Consider the following 15,022-nt stretch of genomic DNA (forward strand, 5'->3'; position numbering starts at 1 on the left):
ATTTTTTCCTTTTTTGCATTTTCCTATAGTAGAAAGCAAAAGGGATAATTGTTTTTAGAATAAAAGAGGACACATTTGGGGACTCCCCTGGCAGTCCAGTGGTTAAGACTTCGCCTTCCAGTGCAGGGGGTTTGGATTCATCCCTGGTTGGGGAGCTAAGACCCCACTTGCCTCGGGGCCAAAAAACGCAAAACATAAAAAAGAGAAACAGTATTGTAACAAATTCAATGAAAAAGACTTAAGAAAAAGAAAAAAGGACATGTTTGTATTCTTTGCTCTCAGCTCAAGAACATGGGGTAGAAGAGGATTTCTTTTTCCCCTTCTTTCTATTTCCCCTTTACCCTAAATTCTTATTTTTAAAAATTAAAACAAATTTTTTTTTTATTGAAGTATTGTTGATTTACAGTGTTGTTAGTTTCTGGTGTACAGCAAAGTGATTCAGTTATACATACACATATATATGTATATTTTTCAGATTTTTTTCCATTATAGGTTATTACAAGATATTGAATATAGTTCCCTGTGCTATACAGTAGGACCTTGTTGTTTATGTTTTACATATGGTAGTGTGTATCTGTTAATCCCAGGTTCCTAATTTATCCCTCCCCTTCCCCCCTCAGGTAACCATAAGTTTGTTTTCTATGTCTGTGAGTCTGTTTCTGTTTTGTTAAATACGTTTTGTGTGATTTTTTTTAGATTCTACATATAAGTGATATCAAATGATATTTGCCTTTCTGTCTGGCTTAATTCATTTAGTTTGATAATCTCTAGTATGATAATCTAAATTCTTAGATTCTAGAGTATCTACCAGTAGCATTCAGGTTTGCAACTGACCTCAGGCTAAGGATGTTGCTGACATTTAATACTACATTTTTATCATATTTATAATTAATATAGTTATATGCTTTTAAGTCAGTCCCACACAGTGGCAGAAATAACTTCCATTATCATGCCGTAGTTCATCATTGTTATATTTATCAAACTTTTTTTATAATTGATAAAATCTATTAATTTGCATGTTTAATTCTGACATGTTCCAATTAAATGAAGAGTAATGAGAAACCGTCTTAATTTTGACCATTACAGAGACTTTTTCTAAAATGTATTTTGAACTTTTTGTCTTATCTTCTAAGGCTTACTGTCTCATATGGTAGCCGCTAGCCTCATGTGGCTGTTTAAATCTAAAAAAATCAATTCCTCAGTCACACTAGCCACATTTTAAGTGCTTGGTTAGCTACACATGGCTACTGACTGTCATATTGGATAACACACAAACATTTCCATTGTTGTAGAAAAGTTCTGTTGGACAGTGCTGGTCTAGAGCATCCTAAATGTAATTTAATCTTTAAGCTGACTTATTGGGCTTCCATTTCTGAGCATAAGGTATTGAAGAGTACCAGTGACTAGTCACTGACTTAAGGACATATTATAAAAGTTACTTATGGGACTAAATATTGACTTGGATAACTAGCTTTATGGTGTTCTTACTAATATATTAGACCAGGCATTATTTAAGCATTTTATGGTATATTAATTAAATTTCCCCTAACAACTCTATGAGGTGTTATGATTATTTTCATTTCACAAATGAGGAAACAGAGGTAAAAAAGTTCAGCAACTCAAGGACATGCAATGACATGCAATGAATAAGGGACGGAGCTGGGATTCATACAGAGGTCTTGCTCCAGTGCCCATGCACTAAATTCTGCCTCTTGGCTGTCAGTATTTATCAAAATTTGAGGCTTTTTCTTTTTTTTTTTAAACATCTTTTTCTTTTTTTTTTTTTTAATTTGTTTTATTTTTGGCTGCGTTGGGTCTTTGTTGCCGTGCACAGGCTTTCTCTAGTTGCGGCTAGTGGGGGCTGCCCTTCGTTGTGGTGCAAGGGCTTCTCATTGCGATGGCTTCTCTTGTTGCGGAGCACGGGCTCTAGGCACGTGGACTTCAGTAGTTGTGGCTCATGGGCTCTACACATATTTTTAAAAACTAAGTATAAGAAGTATTAATAGCAGATTCTGTCTGGGTTTTTAAATAATATCTGCAAAGATGGCTTTGAGTGTTCTTGTATCAAAGGGACTTTTGTTTATTAGCTTTCCAGCTACTCAAGAGACATAGAGATTCCAATAGATAGAGTGAGATTAAATGCAAAATACGGTACTTACTTGATGACAGAATGTAGTTCAGTGGTTAATGTCCAAAAATATTTATTTTTCCTCCCTAAATTGTAGAGTAAAATATTTTTAAGATAAGAATTACATTTATGGCATAAAGATGTCTTTTGACCATATGATCCCTAAGTTTTAGCCTGAACGGAGTTCTAACTATGAGTATGGCTTGTATGAATTTAGAATACAGTTTTATGAATCTAAGATTATATATTTGAGTAATAGAGTAATTTGGAGAGAATCTAGAGAAGAGCAGTAACTATATTATGGTTCTTAAATCAGATCCTGTTGGAGTTCTGGACTTCAAACTTTTGAGAAGGAACCTAAATGGTGTTAATATTGTAAAATATGTGAAGCATCGTTGTGAAGAGAACTCTGACCAGTTCTCACTTTCCAGGATAGAATTTAAAGAAATTTTCTTCTCTGTAGCAAGGGAGATACATAGATTAGTCTGTTAAAATTTATTATTATTTTAAACAAAATGAATTACTGTATACATTTGGTGAACTTTTCTTCCCTTGGAGTTAAAGAATATTGTTGGTTTCCAAAATAGGTAATAGCAGGGCTTTTAAAAATGACATAGTGAGGTTCTTTTTCATCTCTGATTTTATGATAAATAGCTCTGAAACCACAGTTCTGTTTACAAATGACAGTTGTCTCACTAAATCCCTCAAGTTTTTGCATAAGCTGTGTTGTGAATATTTTTGGAATCTTAGGGGTGAAACAAAAGTTGTGAAAGTCAAGAGTTTTGAAATGTGAACTTCTATTTGTGTATTGGATTCTCTATCCTAAATTATGATTCTTCTTCCTATATTTTCACTTCAAACCAATGAGGATTTTTTGGGCTTGTCCTTTAAAAAGATCATTGCTCATAGGAAATTTAAAGGCTCAGTTATTCATACCTTAGTGGTGATTAGTTTGATGCTGTCCACTTTCTTCCTAAATAGAGCAGAGATAACTGCTTTGAAAAGGTTAGAGTTTTTCCTGGAGGAGAAGAGCAAGTAATTAATTTTGGAGTTTATAATACCAACTTTAGGGGCCAATCTTGGAGGCTTATGGCAGTGTGAGATGGGAGAGCCAAGGTATAGAAGAAGGTACTTAGAAGTATGCCAGATATAAGCTATGTGTATTGAAATTTTATTAGGAACAAGCTGGTCCTACACCAGGAAAATGGAAAAACTTATTTATTTTCCTTGTTACACTTCTGTCTCTCTGCTGCAGAATATCCAACTGGGGCTTTTATACTCTTAGAACTTTGATTTATAGAACTCCTTTATAGAATAGGTAGGATTTTGTGGGCTGCTTCAGGAATCATCATCATAGAATCTTATTTCTGTGGGAAAAGTGTATGTTCAATTTTCATATGCAATCTACAAACAAAATTTAAAAGCACAGTCTTTTCTGGATCTTTTCTTTAGAGTAAATAATTGAATGAGGGGCTCATTTCCATTGAGGTTGATAAATGATTATTGTGTGATTTAGGGCGTGTAAGTCTAAAACCACTGAGTAAGGGTGACAGTCATTTAAAATTTAGAAAATTCTGAAGAGTATGAATTTGATAGGAATAATAGCTAACATTTATTGAATGCTTATTTACTGTGTGTTAGAAACTCTTCTTAGTGCTTTGTGTATGTAACTCATTTAATCCTCACAGCAATCCTTTGGGGTGGGTACTGCTTTTAATCCTCACCTTACACATGAGGAAACTGAGGTATAGAGAGGCTAATTTACTTGTTTAAGGTCACATAGCTAAAAGTGGAAGAGCTTAGATTCCAATCCAGGCAGTCTTGCTCCAGAGCCTGTGTTCTTAATCACCATATCTTTTCTAATGTAGGACATTGACTGTGTTATTTTCCTTAAATTGAACTAAGAGTAGAAACTTTGGCTTTGCCGGTGTATGATAACTAATTTTGAAAAATAACAGCGGCTACTTTTGCTTGGAAATAGCTTAAATTATTGCTTCATTTATAAATTAAAAAAATTGTTTTTTTATATCACATGCTTCCAAAATGTAAGGTCAATCTGTAGTAGTTTATTTTCTTTCTTGTTAGGTTTCTGCCACAATCAGCCTTGGGTACCTGAATATCCACATGTACTGTTCTTCCTATAAATGGAACTTACTTGCCCTTTTCCCAAGGGAAACAACCCAGAGTTTCATCCAGTTATTATATCCAGCCGAAATTCTAAGCTCTCTGGGTGCATTCACTTTCATTAGATCCCAGAGTGGCTTTTTGGTTTATAGTGGTGAAGGAATAGGATAATAGCAATAAAATCTTTTATTCAGAAAACAGGATAATGGGAAACACAAAATAGTCACTAGGCCATATCGATTATAAAATCCTCCTGGGTAGCAGTGGCAGAGACTCCATGAAAGTATAATAAGTTCCTTGATTCTGCTCTTTGATGGGCTGTCCATTGTCCCCTGTGCCCTCTGAAAGTTCTCACCTTGTCCAGTATCCTCCATGGCCACATCTGTGGTGGGTATTGGTGAAGATGCCCTATCTGGGAAATGCATAGGCTTTATAGCTCACTTCTTGTTGATGAGCTTGGGTATTATTTTGGAAACTTAAGAGACTTTTGCAGTCTAGACACCCCTCTGCCGCTTTACAGTTATCTTAAAAAGCTTAGTTTCTAGACTTTTTGCTGCTTTGAGCCAAAGGACATGCCTAGGCAGAATTTTTTAATATGAAAACTCTGCCCTTTGTGCTCTACTTACCTCAGGGATTTCTAACCTTTTGGTGCCATGGAACCCCTTCAAAGTCTGGTGAAACTTGTGGACCCTTCTCAGAATAAGGTCTCAAAATTCATAAAATAAAATACTTAGGATTACAGAAGAAACTAATTAATTATATTGAAATATGGTTAGCAAAATATTAACTTTAAAACATAGCAATATATATGCCTTTGAATTAACACATTAAATAAAAAATCTAGTGGCAAATCTACACACTGTCATAAATCTGAAGTAGTCGATGAGTTTAAAAAGTTGAGATTCTGCAGCATTTGTCACATATGAATATATTTGTGATTTTTATTGATGGCAAAGTCACAGGTACTGTTAATGCTGCTGTGATTTGTTGTCTACTTTTGTAATTAAAGGAAATGCTAAGTTTCAGTTACAAGTTAGTGGAAATAAAGAATATATTTTCCCCCATCCAAGTTCATTCACCTCTTTTAGCTCCTAAGGGGATGATGGCTCTGGGTGGGGCCATTTGAAGTGATAGTCTTGGGTGGAATGTCAACACCCTCACAACATTGCTTTTGTGTGGCAAGGCACCAGTCTTCTCTACTGCCAAGGCTGTAGTTTTGCAGCTATCACTCAGTTACTTAAGTTTGCTACTTCAGAAGCACTTGGTGTTTTTTTTTCAACCATGTAGGGCTTTAAATTATAGGAATTTTAGCTTGAATTGCAGGCCATAGGCAGGGAGTACCTCCCTTAGCAAACCTGCATTTTCTCTACTTGCAACTTAATTGAAGTTTATTTGCCTTTTAGGACTTTGTTTTAAGCGGCTAGAAGGAGCCAACACATGCCAATATTCTCAATTTTTCCTATAGTATTTCTCTCCTTGCTCTATAGCCTCAGTTGGCATATGGTTTGTTTTCCAGTTACAGTAGGTGACAATTTGACCAAATCCTTTGTCACTCTTTAATAAGTGTAACAAGCTTTCCATCCTGCAGTATTAGAGTTCTTAATGTTTACCTCATCAACTCCTCTAAGAGAGTGTCTTATTTTAGGTCCTGTTACTTGTATCACCTCACTTCCATGTCCCACATTCCATGTTTGTTAGGAATTGCATTCACCTGCTGGTAGAGATCTTTTTATAGTAGTTAAACACATAAAAAGTCTGGAAGGTAGGCAGTTCAGGGCTGGGGTGGCAGCTTCACAATTGCTTCACCAAAAAAATCAGGGACCCAGATCCCTTCTCTCTGCTCCCATGTCCTCAGTATATGGCTTCCATTCTCAAAGGTCACCTTATGGTCCAAGATGACTGTTGGAGCAATAGCTATTGTATCCACATTCCAGAGAGCAGGAAGGGCAAAAGGCATAATACCATCCAGAATAAAATTGGGGTTGTATTCCTAAGGAAGAAGGCCAGAACAGGTATGAAGTGGCAGTTAGTGGTCTCTGCCATAGACCTTGCTTCTGGCTGCCGAGATGCAGTAACAGGAATTATGTTTTTTATATATGAATATTATGTTTAAATATATGTATTTTTTGACCCCCTGAGATGTGTGTGATCAGAATTACTGCTGTGGTAATTACAAGGATTTCTTTTGAGTTCTCAGTTGCTCAGTTTTTCACATGCCAAGTGTTAAGACAAAATGCCAAGTGCTAGGAAGGGAGGGAGAGGATTCAGGAATATCTAAGTCACATCATCATTACCCTCATTATTCTTACTTTATTTTCCTTGATGTCTTCGTCTTACCTCCATTTAGGAAAGCCAACAATATCTCTACCCATTTCCCACCTTTTTATCCTGTTGAAAATTTTCTGTGTAAGCCTTGGCTACTCCTCAGTTGTTAGGGAAGTTACAGAGGGAAGCCAGGCAATGTGCTAAAGTAGCTAAAATGCATATTTGGGATTGTATCAGTGGCAGAATTTCATTAAGTGAGGTCAGAACCCTCTCCCTCCTCTTATGTCATAAATTAGTGTGGAGTTGTTATATCTGGATGCTCTTTACCTTTTCATTGTATGCAGAAAAAATTCCTTATTCTTTTAAGCAATAGATACCATCATAGATTTAAGAACTTCAGACATAATTTTTTCATGCCTTGGTTTATCCCACAAGTAACATTATCTTCTTATCTTTGGCTTCCATCTTCCCATTTTTCTCTACTTTTCCAGTAGAACTCTCTGTTCCTGTGTAGTACTAACTTGTCAGTCTGTGCTGAGTCATGCTTTTTTCCAGTTCATAAAGGACTTCTATCCTGTGGTTATCTTTACCTCATACTATTGAGTCCTCTTTCACCTCTTCCTTTTAGCTTTTAAATGGGTTTGGTCTTGTTTGCTTGGGGAGCAGCACACCCACACCTTCATTGGCTAGTCACTGTTTCAATCATTTAACCACCATTTATTGACCCTTTACCTACTGTGCTCCTAGGCATTGTGGGAACAGAAAAGAATAAGAAAGTTCCTTCTTCTAAGGAGCTCATGGCCTCATGGGAGAGAGGTAGATAAAGGTAATTTAATTCTGTGTAAGTTCTGTGATAGAAGTATTTATAGTCAATGGGGGTAGGATCTAGTTCAATTTAGGAGATGGAGGATGGGAAGAGTGGATTGATCAGGCTTTCTGGAGGGGGAGGTGTTTGGTTTGAGTCTTGATGAAAAAGTAGAAGCCAGCTAGACAGAGTGGGAAGGAAAAGGCATTCCAGAAAGGAAGACTCATTCCTTATCCAAATACTGTGTTATTTTTCAGATAATGTGTACCTGGCATGGTGTTGGGTAGCATCTGAAGTACTAGTGTATGGTCACTATCCTCAATGGGGAGGTGGGGGAAAAGGGAGTGAGGGTAGAAAGCTTATGTTCCAGTTATACATGTGAAACAGCATGGTAAAGCCAAACTGAGGTTATAATTGCTCTAGGAATTAATAGAGAAGGATTAATAAAAGGTTAATGAAGCTAAAGTAGTTGAAAATGAGGCATTCAGATTTAGTATAATATGAAAAGGGGAACCATTTAAAGTTTTTGGGCACAGTGACATGAAAACATTGCTGGCATTTCTCTTGGAGTATATACATGTACTCTGGAGGTGATTAGCAGGGAGGAGTGGTGAGAAATCAGAGCCTAGGAGGCCAGCTAGGAAGCTTTTGGAATGAGGTGAGGTAATGAGGGCCTGACATTTCTTAACCAGATTTCCATAACCAGATTCCTCAGAGCCTCCCATGCTGTTTTTAAATCTGCCACCATCTGTTCTCTTATACAAGTGGACTTCTGTCATCACCATTCCACTAAGAGGTTTCTTTCTAAAGTTACTTGATGATCTGGTCAAATCTAATGGTCACTTTTTGTGTTCTCAGTGGAGAACCACTGCAATAACCATCCTAAGCAGCAACAATAGAGGCACTTTTTACCTCACTACCAAGAATATGTAAAATATAACAAATTGCAAAGAAAACAGCAGCCCCGCTTTTTCAGATTTTAAATTTGAGAAAGATTTTTATACTCTACTTCAATGAATAATTCTTACTCATGATGCCTTTGATGGCTAGGCACCAAATTCTTTCCAGCCTATTTAGATCTTAACTTTCTTTAAGTCTTAGCTGAAGTTCTTCCTTCTCTACCTCTTAAGGCTGCAGCCCATGTTGTCCTCCACCTTTTTCTGAGCCATTGCAGCACCCAGAGCTCTTCTCCAGCTCTTTCTTGTGTTTGACCTTCCTAATTGGAGTACAGGTTTCTAGAGGACAGAAATTTTTATCATACTTGCTGTGTGTATAAGATTTTACTCTAGGATAGCCTTGTACACGTGTGTAATTATAAATTCTTGTTTATTTTTATAACAGTATTAAGTACCTACTTAGTGTGTGTTCATGTTATATTACTGAGACTCTCCTAAAGTCTCAGTTAGTGGCACTGGGGGAAGGAAACAGAAGTTAAAGATGGTTCTCAACAGGGAGCATCTGCTGTATCAGTTATATTCCAATTTGGAATGTACTTTTACATTATCTTTGAAAATGTATGTGACTGGCTGCTTTGGGAATTTGAACAAAATAAAGCTACTCAGTGGAGACTTAATTGAGGCAAATAGGATGATAGCATGGTATAATAATAGCCAATGTTCGTAGAATAAAATGTGAATAATAATAGCAGCAACTACTGTTATCACCACTACCAGTAGCTAACATTTATTGACTCTTTACTATTTGCCAGTGGCTGTTCTGAGTACTTTATATCAGTGAGAGGTAGGTACTATTATTTTATTTTACAGGTAAGGTATGGTAGAAAAACTGCTGGATTGGGCATCAGGAGATCTGAGCTCTGGTTTTAGTTCTGCTGTTAACTATTTGTGTGAATTTGGGCAAGTCTTTAACTTCAGTAGACCTTAGTTTTTCATCTTTAGATTGGAGGCTTTGTTCTCTAATCTCTAGGATACTTTGCCCACTCTTTGACATTTTGTGATCTCTAAATTATCTTGGCTTCTTATTCCACAAGTTTCTATCACTTATTTCATGCTGGGAACAAGCATTTCTGGCTGAGATTGTAGAGCAAGGTGCTGTATAGAGGAATTTAAAGTTCAAGTTTCAGAGGAATGCATACAGCAGAGATGGGGAGGGAAAATGAAAAATGTAAAACTGTTAATCAAAATATTGGAAAATATTCTATCTGCATTGCCAGTAGTTAATATTCTACTGGCAATGCAGCTAGAATCCTCGTGGCTAGCTCTTGATTTATAATTGCTATTGCTTAATCTTATTTACTTTATGGTTCATTAGTACCCTCCCAAGATACTCCTAGAGTAATATTATTAACTAATACTTATTGAATGTTTCTTCTATGCATAAGTTATCCCATTTATTTCTCAAAGTAATATTTCAACCGTAGGTACTATTATTGTTTCATTTTACAGATGAGATGGGGTTTAGAGATAGTAACACTTTCATAGTCTCACAGATAGTAACTGGTAGAATAAGTACTTGAATTCTGATCTGCCTGACTCCAGAGCCTGTGTTTTTTATTAATTCTACATTGCCTCCCAGAAGTTCAGATCCTAAGCACATACTCCAGGTTGCTTTTTTGCCTGCAGCCATTTGGAATGAAGGGTATATATGGGATTCTTAGCCACAATTTTTTTCTTTTTACTGAGATACTTTAAGTTTCTTATTTTGTTTTCTTTTTCCCTTTATTTTTATATCACTTAGAAGCCTTTCATTCCTCTCTGTTTTGTTGTCAGGCTCACTTTTCCTGCTTCTTTGATCCCAGGATAGGAAAGTTTGTACCTTTTGTTGAAAGTTTGCCATTCCAGTGTGAGGTGTCAATCTTTGTTTCTATATTTTTATCTTCCATTCTTAGAGCGGCTTCCTTCTTTCTCCAGAATATGTGTTAACCTGGCAGATGTTGTTTTTTCTTTTTTCTTTCTTTGGGTGATAATGGTTTGAATTTTTCAGCCTTGGAGAGAAATAGATTACAGAATCCAGATCACTGGATGTTTTTGTAAGCCTGTCGTTGAGTTTTTAATGTTTCTTTTCTTGCTGTCCATTTATGTGATTTTATCTCATATCCTACACTCCCAGATCTTTAGTTTTCTTAAGCTTGTTCTTTGACTTTTTTTTTTTTTTTTAAACTTCCTGGCACTGCCTGTTCTCCTTTTCTCTAGTTCATCAGTGTCCTTGAGTTTGCATTTCTTTTTTCAGTCAACTCCCCCAGCTAGCTTGTCTCCTTGCTATTCTTGTCTACCCTGCTTTACTCTTCCTATCTCCCACCTGCTCAACTTTACCTTCTTTCCTCCATGTAAATTCCTCAGTTACTTCTCTGACCTCTTGCCTACACTTTAATTTTGGTATTCTTTTGTATGATTTCCCTAAAATTTGTGTAAAAGAAATGCCAGATATACACTCTTAAGTTTTAAAAGGGCCTGCAGTGTTGGTGAGTAAAGAGCTGGACTGCAGACAGATTTATTCATACTATGATCCTGTCTCCCTGTTTAAAGTGACAGATAGTCTTTTTAAGAAAACTGGCCTCAGAATCACTTTGTGTGTATGTATTGTTCTATCTCTTAAACAGTTTAAAACCAAATTTGTTGTGTTTGGAGAGGAAGAAATTAAGAAAAAAGATTGGAAATGTTGATCCCTTAAATATTTGGTTTGGTCATTAATATACTCAATCTTTTTCCTCCAGATTTAACTCAGGCTTTCCCTCACTTTGGAACTCCTAGATTTGTGAATATTGGATATTTTGAGAAGCGGGGGTTCTTTCCTTGATATTGACTAAGGAGTCTATTTACCTTCAGGATGACATCTGAACTGGAGAGCAGCCTAACATCTATGGACTGGTTACCACAGCTCACCATGAGAGCAGCCATCCAAAAATCTGATGCTACACAAAATGCACATGGAACAGGAATTTCCAAGAAGAATACACTTCTTGACCCAAATACAACCCTGGACCAGGAAGAAGTCCAACAGCACAAAGATGGGAAGCCTCCATACAGTTATGCCAGCCTCATTACATTTGCAATTAATAGCTCACCCAAAAAGAAAATGACTCTAAGTGAGATTTATCAGTGGATTTGTGATAACTTCCCATATTATAGAGAGGCTGGCAGTGGATGGAAGGTAAGGATTTTATTTAAATTTTTATTTTTATGCTGTAAACAATAACAATACTGGCTTTTATTGAAGATAAAGCTTTGTGGAGGCTTATATAATTAAAGATGAAATTCTGATTACTAGTCATTTTTAGGATTAAAAAAGGAAATTAAATGTTTTAAATTAGATGAATAACTTCATTTTGGGTAGAATATTAATTTGTTAGAGCTTTCTTATATTAGAGGACTGACATAGCATAAAGTATTGGAGCAGAGATAATGTAGCATTCACTAGAAAACAATACCCACAGTTCAATTAAGTTGATAGTGTGTCTGAGGTTTAAAAAAAAAATAGCATAGTATTGCAACTAGTACTGTTTTTATCATCAAAGATTTTTAAAAAAACTCTATTTGGAAAGAATTCTAGATTTATAGCAGAGTTTTGTAAGTAGTACAAAGGGTTCCCATATATCCTTCAACCAATTCCTCTTTTTTAACACCTTATATAACCATAGTACCATTATCAAAACTAAGAAATTAATACTTTTGACTAAGCAGTACTGTTAGCTACTAAGTAAATTACAGACTTCGTTCAGATTTCACCAGTTTTTCCCACTAATGTTTTTTTTATGTTCCAGGATTCAATTCAGGATCTAATCTAGGATCCCACATTACATTTAGCTGTCATTTGTTATGTCTCCTTAGTCTTCTCCAATCTGTAACAGTCCCTCAATCTTTTCTTGTCTTTTATGACCTTGACACTTTTGAAGAGTACTTGTCAGGTATTTTGTAGAATGTTCCTCAGTTTGGATATGTCTGATATTTTCTCAGTTAGATTGAGGTAATGCATTTTGGGGAAGAATAATGCAGAGGTGATGTGCCCTTCTCTGTCTATCAGTCATATCAGGGGGAACTTGATGTCAGTATGTCTTATTACTGGTAATGTTCACCATGGTTCTTTGGTTAAGGTGGTGTCTGCGAGGTTTCTCCACTATAAAATTACTATTTATCACTTTGTAAATTATGAAATGTTTTGGGGGAGATACTTTGACAGCATGCAGTACCCTGTTTTTCTTAAATTTTTGTTCATTAATTTTAGTGTTCGTTGGTAGATCATTACAGCAGTTTTTATTGTTTTCTAGTGGTGGTTTTCTCTTTTCCTTTATTCCTTCTATATTAATTGGGATTCTTCCCAATTAATATGGAAGCCTTGTCCCTTCCTCCCCTTTTATTTATTTATTCAATCGTATATTTGTAATAGTATGCACTCATGGATATTTATTTTATTTTTTGTGCTGTCGTTATTTGTTGCTCAGATTTTTGCTACTTTTGCATTGGGAGCTCTTACAGGTTGGCTCCTGTGCCCTTTGATACGGTAGAGTTCTTTTGTTTATTTACCACTTCTTAACTTTCTGGCACCACAAGATGTTCCAGGCTCATCTCGTACCTTTCCTGCCTCAGCTCTAGAATCAGCTACTTCTTAAAGAAGGCTTAGCTCCTCATTTAAGCTTTTTGAGGAACCTTCAGATTAGTTACCTACCTAATCTATGTTATATGACAAATAATTCAGTTTTCTTTTGTATCTGCACATTTTACGTTCATATTCTTATGTAGGAGTTATCCAGTTGTGTGGGGTGTGTGTATTTGTGTGTGTGCATGTGGAAGAAGGGGACTTACAGGGCTTTAGGTCTGCCATCAGCTGGTAGTTCCACTTGTTTCTCTTAAGCTTTCATGTCTCAACACCTTTGTCTTTTTTGTTTGGATATATTTATTAAAGGCATTTACTGAATTACTCTGCACCCGTGATGTGTGCTGTATACCATGCCAGATAATCAAGTGCCTTATGGGAAGGGATGTTTTTTGTATCTTTTCCTCTATTCCATGCACTAGCACAGTACTTCCATTTAGAAAGCCTCAGTAAATGCAGCTTGAATGAAAGCCAGAATCCTGGTCCCAGCTTTCTTTCCTAGCTTTAATTTTTGCTAGTTCCCTCTCATGTACTGTTTCTTCTACATATTCCAGCCTATTAGTTGTCCTAGAAATAAATATTTTGATTTTTCTTGCTTTTGTTTTTCTCTTACTTGTCCTTGGACTTTCTCTTGCCCTTTGTCCAGTTGGCATTATTCTGTTTATTCTTTAAGCTCATATGTAATCTCTCTTTTCCCTGTAGAATTAATCTTTTGTGTTTCCATATGTTTTATTAATAACTCTATTATAGAACTTACAGATCTTTGTTCAGGGATCTTGTTTCATCTAAGTCCACCTTGAGAGTGCCAGATTCAGTCTGCTGGATTTCTTGCTGCTGGCCACCCCAGGTTATGGTCTGAAACTGGTTTAGAAGTAGTGATACAGTTTCATCTGGAAGATACATGGTTTGGATGTAATGAAGAAGGAAGGATGGAAAGCGAAAAATGGGAATAGGTTGAGAAGGATAATGTTGCTTTTTAGAACTAAAAGATACGCCAGGGAGATTATCTGGTCCAGTCTGTTGCTTTAGGCAGACCTTGAATATTTCTGGGGATTGCGGTTTCATAATTATTCTTTTAAAAAAGTTTCTTCCACCCAATTTTATGAGCCTAGAACTTGCCATGATTACTTTAAATTTTATTTTTGTAAACACAGAAATATTTTGAACATCTCACATGGAGACAAATGGAAAGTGGTTTATCTTCTCCTTTGCTCAGGTCCTATCTCTGTTTTCATGTTTTAGTTCCCATTCACTGTCCTAAGATTTGTTTAGCATTACTTGTACAACTTGCTGCTTACTGTTTCTCCTTCAGGTATGGAAGGGATGGGTTAGGTGAAAATGGAAGGTCATATAGAACTTGTGAAATTAGCTTGTGTTGTTTGAAGAGAGGATGGAAGAAAGATCCTAAAGCAGTTGTCAACCACCTTTCCAGAAATGTAGAGCCATCTAAAGTCACCCAGAGGAGAAAACGTTGTCATGGTCGCTTAAAAGGATTCAAATAGAATTTTAATATTTAGATGAACTCCCTTTCATTTTGTGCCAGGGCATTGAAGGGAGATTACATATTAAAAACAATTCTTTGAATAGTCCATAAGAGTTATAAAAACTCTTTGAATTTCCATAATTGAATGATTTTGTAATCTGAACTAGAGGAAAAGGAATTTTTTTTATGCTGTTCACCTTACTAAAGAAAATTAACCTATTAAGTTATTGGAATTTAGAGTAATAAAAAGAAAAATATAAAAGAGTGTGGTATGGGCATGTGGGGGTGTAGTCTACTTTTCTATGTGAAGAAAAAAGAGAAATAAGAATATATTATGTGTTTGCTTATTGTTGTAAAAAGAAAGTTAGGAATAATAAACTAGAAATATAGTAAACATAGTTACCTATAGGGATGGACGGAACTGAGGTAGAAAAGATAAGGAAGGGAATAAGATTGTGAGTGTACCTTTTTATATAGTTTTGAGTTTTGAAACATCTAAGTGTTTTACACATTCAAAAAAATATAAAGGAATCAAAAAGGATGAAAAAAGAAAACCTTAAAACTGAATATAAGTAGAAATAAATAAGCCTTATATCAAATGTATAACATAATCGCACAGAAAAATTCAAGAAGTTTTGAAAAGAGCATACCAAGGTTGAAAAGAATT

General features: G+C 35.8%; 1 protein-coding gene across 7 annotated transcripts in view; it reads left to right on the forward strand.

Annotated features, from left to right (window-relative positions):
- The window catches only part of FOXJ3 (forkhead box J3), a 131,257-nt gene that overhangs the window by 28,203 nt on the left and 88,032 nt on the right, over positions 1-15,022 (forward strand). For 5 of the 7 annotated variants that reach the window (XM_027108908.1, XM_027108904.1, XM_027108909.1 and 2 more), the window contains exon 3: positions 11,108-11,432. The exons of 1 other annotated variant lie outside the window; for it this stretch is intronic. In XM_027108908.1, coding sequence (XP_026964709.1) covers positions 11,108-11,432 — 325 coding nt within the window. Of the gene's footprint in view, positions 1-10,995; positions 11,433-15,022 lie in introns of all 7 variants that reach the window. One more of the 7 variants, XM_027108907.1, reaches the window with a different exon arrangement.

This window comes from Aethalodelphis obliquidens, unplaced genomic scaffold (genome assembly GCF_003676395.1).
Source record: "Aethalodelphis obliquidens isolate GAN/ISIS:26980383/991018 unplaced genomic scaffold, ASM367639v1 scaffold9, whole genome shotgun sequence".
NCBI classification, from domain to species: domain Eukaryota; kingdom Metazoa; phylum Chordata; class Mammalia; order Artiodactyla; family Delphinidae; genus Aethalodelphis; species Aethalodelphis obliquidens.